The sequence below is a fragment of the Fusarium keratoplasticum genome, chromosome 15 (assembly GCF_025433545.1).
Source record: "Fusarium keratoplasticum isolate Fu6.1 chromosome 15, whole genome shotgun sequence".
Lineage (NCBI taxonomy): Eukaryota > Fungi > Ascomycota > Sordariomycetes > Hypocreales > Nectriaceae > Fusarium > Fusarium keratoplasticum.
In genome coordinates, this window is record NC_070543.1 from 34,004 (window position 1) to 41,382 (window position 7,379).

At 40.0% G+C, this 7,379-nt stretch overlaps 1 protein-coding gene across 1 annotated transcript; it reads left to right on the forward strand.

The window, feature by feature from the left end:
* Positions 1–353: 353 nt before the first annotated feature.
* Positions 354–2,688, forward strand: NCS57_01484800 (uncharacterized protein; the record flags this gene model as incomplete). Its single annotated transcript, XM_053064434.1, has 4 exons — positions 354–1,096; positions 1,147–1,824; positions 1,882–2,387; positions 2,450–2,688. 4 exons carry the CDS (start codon positions 354–356, stop codon positions 2,686–2,688), a joined length of 2,166 nt encoding a protein of 721 aa, XP_052906062.1.
* Between the last annotated feature and the right edge of the window lie 4,691 nt (positions 2,689–7,379).

Below are 7,379 nucleotides of genomic sequence, written 5' to 3' on the forward strand. Positions count from 1 at the left end.
GGACCTCTGCTCCTCAATGACGTTAGTTCCTGAAACTTTCTCTGGACACAAGTATCCAATGCGGACCTTGAATTCGATGTTTACTCTTGTGCATTTGTTAACACGACGAGCCACCTTCCGCCTTCAGATTAGTGGTTAAGAAAGCCACTAAACATTAACAGTGTAGCGGCTTGCTTGGCGCAAACTGGACTAATAGGACACTAATATACTGTGGCACAGGTAAGGTCTGCTATGACTCAGCGCCTTCTGGCCGTAAAATTTTAAATGTCAGGTAGCAAAGGCTGGTTCGTATGAGAACCCAATATCTACCCCGTTAATTTCCCTCCGCTAAGATTTGAAAGCCACCACGCAAGATGACCAACAGCGAGAGACCAAACGAGGATGACAGCGGTGCTAACAATGATCCCGGTACGCGCATCTATCGGCTCCACAACAGACGTCGCCCTTGTGACCAATGCCGCTCCCGCAAAGTTCGATGTCAAGCCGACGGTGGAAAGCCACCATGTCGTCGATGCGCCCAAACTCAGACTACATGTACTTTCGAGAGGCAACCAAGACGCACGACTCGCCAGAACAGAACGACGTCTCTATCTAGCGAGGCCCAGTCACCAAGTTCCCACCGTGATTCCCAGGCTGATGCCCTCAATCTCAACAACTCTTTCAACACTGAACATGACATTGGCGACCAATATCAGCCTCCCAGCAACAGCGGAACAGCGATTCATGGAGCTTCGCCTCATGTGTTTCCTCCCGAGAGCGAGCTGGCATACCATCGAGCGCCCACACTTGATGGTGTCACTTCTCCAACGCAGCTGCAGTTTTCACAGTCGCTCGATGATATACATGGCCAGACACCCATCCTTCTGGGATCTTCCTCTGAGTCCGACCCGTGGCTACTTCGACACTTTCAATTCGACGAGTATGGACTCAGAAGCTTTTATGGCCTGCAATTTCGGAACATTGGTGGAGTGCCAAATAGGCAGAAGATTCCTGTGCACTTCATCGTGACGCCTAGCGCGATGACCGAGACAGGATCACTACGAGCCAAGTTGAACGAGCTTATTCCCGTATCATGGGGCATAAGGCTCGTCAAACTGTAAGTTGAAGCACATCCCCTCATGCGGTCAAGACTAACTGATCACGCAGGTTCTACAAACATGTTTATCCCATGATGCCGATTATATCTTCGACTTACTTCAGCCAAGAACTTCTCAGTGACCCATTTCCCTCACATGATGCACTCGACCATGTCCCATATCAACTACTCGCCTCCATCTATGGAATTGCACTGCCCTTTGCTCGAAACGATGAACATCTCTCCATTGCCGATATGCACAATCAGCTTCCTCGCGCAGCTGTATGGCGCATTGTCTATGACAGTTTGCAAGAGCAGCTCCATCGTCCTCGACTTTCTGTCTTGCAAGCAGGCCTATTCTATCTACACAGCATAACTCAGGATCATCAGGCACTTGTCACAGCGCCAGATGCGTTCAAGTGGTCGTGGCTAGGTAGTCTTGTGGGTATAGCTCACAATCTCGGTCTCCATCTCGAGACTCGCATGTGCGCCATCCCAACCGAAGAGAAGCAAATTCGTGCCCGGTTATGGTGGGCTTTGTACACTGAGGACAAGTTGCTCTCGCTACTTATGGGTCGACCGTCATATATATCCGAGGCGGAATGGGACGTTGGCGAATTGGACGAAAGTGATTTCAGCGTTCCTGCTAGTATTCCCCTTACAGATCTTTCGCATGCCAAGTTGACGGGGCCATTCCGAGATATGGTCCGTCTATCTGTGATCGCAAACTCGGTGCAGTCTTCTTTCTAGTGAGTTTTGCCGCCCTGCCGCGCTACGGACTTTTATGCGTACTGACACGTCTATAGTTCATTGAAGGCTTCTCAGAAGCTCTCTGAAGATCTGTCCCTTTCTATTCAAACAGCCCACCCCATATTCGAGCAGCTAGGCTTGTGGCGTGCTTCAGTTCTGGCTCCAGAGTCGCCATGGATCACAAGCAACAACAGTATCCTCAACTATGAAGGATCGTATCCAGCAACAATATTTGTTGCCCATGCCACCCTAGTTACATATATCTGGAGAGCCCTGCTTCGACCTATCGTACCTTCGGCTGCTCCTCCGCTCATTCTCGATGGTCAGCTTGGAGAAGGATCTCTCAATACGGAACTGCAATCGCATGCTATTGAGAACCTTGATTGGGACTTACCAGACCTCTCCCACCTTGAGCTGCCACTGAGGAACTCGGCAGATGGCTCGGGCTCACATGACACGACCATTCAGAATCTTCATCAGTCATGCCTGGCGTGGGCTATAAGTCTTTCCAATCTCGCCAAACACCTATCTCCCGCTCGGTTTCACGAGTTTTGGTATTCCTGTCAGTACTCCCCTTCATGGTTTCTCTAGTCTTAAGCAAATCTCTGCTAACAATGATCCAAGGGTCAAACGTGTGCTTTGCAGTAATGTCTAGTTTTTCCATGGTTGTACTCATCCAATCCCCTACGCAAGAGGCGGCGATGAGATCTAAAGAGATGCTCCTGACTTGGCGTCATATTGTAAGGGATCAGAGCAAAATCTCTCAATTATTGCTACTGGCCTTGGCGCGAATTGATGGATACTTTGCCGCTGGTCTTCCTGACGTCTTTTCGCTGCCACCCCACGTCAAAGCAGTGATTTAGGCTTTTCCTAGCAGTGAAAGTGGCGAATGTCAGTTGCATCACTTCTTTCGGCGAAAAGGGTTTTCCTCTGGCATCAGATTTTTGCCGAAATGCCGCTTTGCTACGCCCCACAGTGCTTCTATGTATGGAAGACGAAATCCGTGTGGAACGGAAATTGCAAGTGGGGTTCCGGAAAATAATCCGGTGGGCTATGCCATGTGTGCGACAGGCTGATATGCGAGAATTTCCCTATACAAAATGCAACTTTTCAACCTCATAAGGAAAGTTCACCGAAAATAATAAGAATACAATTATCTACGGAGTTTAGTTTAGAATGAATTTTAATATTTTCCCGGCCTGTGCGGGTGCGTATGACGAATAACTCTTCCGCCTCCGAGTTTGAGCTTTCATCCTCCTGCATCCCTCCCACCTCGATCACAGCTCTCAACAGCCCCTATCTCCTCAGTTATTTGGTTTGGCTCGGGAATAATTTCACTAGCCACTAGAGCCTCGGATAGAGTCGTGAACTTCTTATTGGGATTTAGTATCACCTTCCTCTTCTTGCCTCTGCTCAACCGGCCGATTTCCTCTGTCACAACCTATGTTCCGAACACTCGCAGGGAAGGCAGTTATCACTAGAAGAACCAGAAGGACCTACTTATTCTAACTAATATTAAGAGGAGTAATACTTATAGGAGCGCTATTGCTCTAAGAGCGCAGCGCTCCTAGGAACCTATACTCCTAGGAATATATATATAGATAAATAGTCCTATAGATAGATTTAAGCTATCTTAGCTATTAGTATAACTTAGTTATACTTAATACCTTTAAGTATATTATTAGATATAACTTATACCCTATCTAAGACTATATAACTATACCCTCTGCTAATATAAACCTAGCACGACCAGTTTATCCCTTAGGAACTACACGATCGTCACACTTACCCCTATCTTTATTAGCGTATTTTAGGTTTTAGTGAGAAACCTTATTAATCTCTTATAGTAACCGATGTTAGATACTTGGTGAGAATAATGCCTCGGGTCTAGCTGTATCGTCGTCGCGTCTAATTCTCATTAGTTCGTCACAGATGGCTCTCTTGATAAGATAGACAAAGGCGTCGTGAGTTGGGGAAGATATGCCTAAGGTGATGCGATCTCGTCCGGGCTCGTAGTCAAATCTTCGGAATATAGTCTCAATCTCGTCTCGGGTATTAGAGAACTCTTGCTGGCTTATAGAGATGGAGGTGAGATGTGAGACCTCGCCTCTTTTTGCCTGGCGCTTGTAGTTAAGAAGGCTCTGTGGTAGTCGACCCGCAGGCGACGGGTTGCGGGCTAGTCCAATGGGCTATTCCGTTAGAGGAGGTGAAGGCAGGGCTTTATGCTCTGGAGTGACCTTTCGAGGTAATTTTTAGCGAGAGAGACGTGATGGTGGAAGGATCTTAGGCTTCTTATATCTGCTGGCTATGGTTAAGTTATGAGATGCTTAATTGCGTAGCTATTTATTGTTTCGCGTAGAGTAAGGACGACGTGAATATTTGGCCGCAGAGCGGAACATAGATGACGCGCCTGCGCGTTATGCAAAATAACTAACTATGCTTATCCAATGATGTCTATCAGATAAGGATGGATCCAAGGACCCAATCAACGGCGCCACTCTCATCATGTATTAACTGACTCAGCGGGATGGCTTCTCCCCCGGTCGGTGAGTCGGGACGGCGATTGATTACCGTCACACTATCGTATGTGAACTGACTCAAACTAGACGCTTTCTTTTCTTTCGTTTTCTCTACTCCGCCCTACTATAGTGATTGCTGCGAACATTACGACGCAATACACACAATCTTGCCCGTGCACGCTCTGGGGGTTCGCAGGACCCTTGTCGTTCTCCTATTTCTTCATTGCCATACGATGCTTCATAAGACTGAGAGTGCTTGGTTACTTTTTATTCCTGGCCAAGTTCACCTTAGGTCAGGCTATAGTGGTAGAGGGTTCGAGGCGATGCCAGTAAGTTCTGATATTGCGGTCACGCTGAGCCTGGGGTATAGAAGTCGAGGCTCGTTGTAATACTAGCATCGTCCGAGGGGGCTAATATCAGCCAGAGGAGCATATAGGGCGCCCATGGTATCGAGATTTCTCAAATCTATAAGTTTCTTAAGGTCCACTATATAGAATTTTAGGGGCAGCTATATATTATGCTTGCAGGAGCCGCGGGCAACAGAGCAGTGGCAAAGCTAACCGCAGCGTCGAGAGCTTAACTTCGTGGCCTATCTAAATACACCTATTACTCACCAGTAACCAAGTTGCCACGGGTGCGTTACATTAGCCTGCCAAAGAGCGGAACTCGCTTCTATAACACGCCGGGATCCTGTATGGCCCAATAGGACGTGCTAGCCATCTCCTATGACAGGCAGAACCCTACCGTTTCTAATTTTAGTCGACGCCCACGTTAACCTCCTAACTTTAAGTAAGCTATAAGTATATAGCAAATATAATACTTTAGGTATTAGTATAATATATAGCCCTAACTAGCTTAGAAAAGATACTTTTATGTTATTTAGTATTTAAGGTCTTTGCTATTATATTATAGGGGTATTAGTTATTATACTAATCTACCTAAATTATATAATACTAAGATTTTATTATTTATATAAAGGCAAAATAAAGCATAGCTAAAGAATATATATATAACTATATAAAAGAATAATAAATATATATATATATAGATAAATAGAAGTAGTATTAATAGCTATATTAGCACTACTGCTATATATATTATTATTAAATAAACTTAAAATGCCTATATAGGTAATAATCCTATATTAATAGTATATATTAGTAAATTATAAGAAATTTACTTAGCTTTATAGCTCGCCTAGGAGGATAGAAATAGAAGTAATACTAAAAAGAAAGTATTAATATATATAGATAACTAAGTAGCTATTAGGTTAGTAGCGAGGCCTAGAGGCAAATCCGGGTTATACCTTCTTTAAGATATTATATAATAAATATAAGAATTATAAATATAAGATTTAACTATTAAGATTAGATAGATCCCAGCTTATAAAGGGATATATAATAATAAAGTAACTAACTAAGTAGCTAAAAAAGCTATATATCACGACCTGGATATACCTAGAGTCACGTAATAAGCAGTACCTTATAATAGCTAACTAATCTATATTAGAAGTAAGCTACTTATTTTAATAACTATAAGTAGTTATATACTACTTATTATAAGCGCAATAAGTAGTCCTAACTCGCTTACTTAGGCCTTAGTAACCTATATAGTATATAGGATATACTTATTATACTTTCTTATATAGTAGCTACTTTAGCTATTAATATAACTTAGTTATACTTAATACCTTTAAGTATATTACTAGATATAACTTATATCTTATTTAAGATAATATTAATAATCTCTTACTAATATAAACCTAGTATAACTAGTTTATCCCTTAGGAAAGATATAATTATTATAATACTAGCTTACTAATAGCTTTTAGTAGCTATAAAAAGCTATAAGGCTATTGCCTTAGAAGGCTAGCTATCTTAACCTTTCTACTAGACCTTATAAAAGACCTATAGGTATTCTTTAATTTAGTATAGCTTAGAGCTAATATAAAAGTAGCTAGGCTTAAAGGTATAGTAGAAGCCTTATTATATAGGCTCTCTAAGTTATAAGATAAGAGGGCCTAGGGGAATAAGCTTAGGTAACCTTATAAGGTCTTTCTAGCCTTAAAAAAGATTAAGCTTAATAGCTTACTCTAGGGTAGGCTTATTCTCTTAGAGGGAAAGCTAATAAGGCTATTAGTAAAAGTATTATTTAATTTAATTAAAAAGAATTATAGTTTTATAAGTCTTATAAATAAGAAGGAAAAAGGTAGGGATATATATAAAATAATCTATAATTATAGAGCTTATAGGTAATTAAGGTATATAATTAAATAAAGATTAAAAATAAATAATTAAAAAAAATTAAAATCTTTATAAAAGAAAAAAAAATAAAATAAAAATTAAAGCTTATTAGCTAGGAAATTACTTTAATTATAGCTAATATAATAATTTATATAGCTAGGTAGCTAAGTTATAATAGTAATTAGAGATTTTTAATATTATATTAATTATATTAATTACTTTATTAAAATTTTTATTTTTTATTTTTAAATAATTATAGAAAAATAAAAAAATAAAATATAAAAAAAAAACTTAATTTTTAAATTCCTTATAACGTATATGCATAGCGAGTAAGCCACTCAAGCGAGTGAGCCACTTTTGAAACTCTTAGTATTTTTACCTAATTTTAAAAATACTTTAAAAAATTCTAATTAATTTAATTTAAATTATATATAACTTAAAATTTTAAAATATACTATTTATATTATTTAGAATCTTATATAATTCCCTAGAATTTTTAAAAAAATCGCTTATATAGTAGTTTAAGAAACAGTAAATTCGCACTGTATACTTAGCTATTTCTCTATAAAGGGATTTTTTTAAAAGTTTTAAAAAATATACATAGTTTATTTAAGAGTTAATTAGCTAAAAATATTATTTTTAGATCTCTAGCTATTTTATTATAGTTTTTATTATACTTAGAAATTTAAGCTTTTAGTGCACAGTATAGGTGGCTCACTCGCTTGCCTGGCTCACTCGCTTATCAAGTACGTTAGCTTAAAATTATATACCTCTTTTATAAAACCTTAGCTT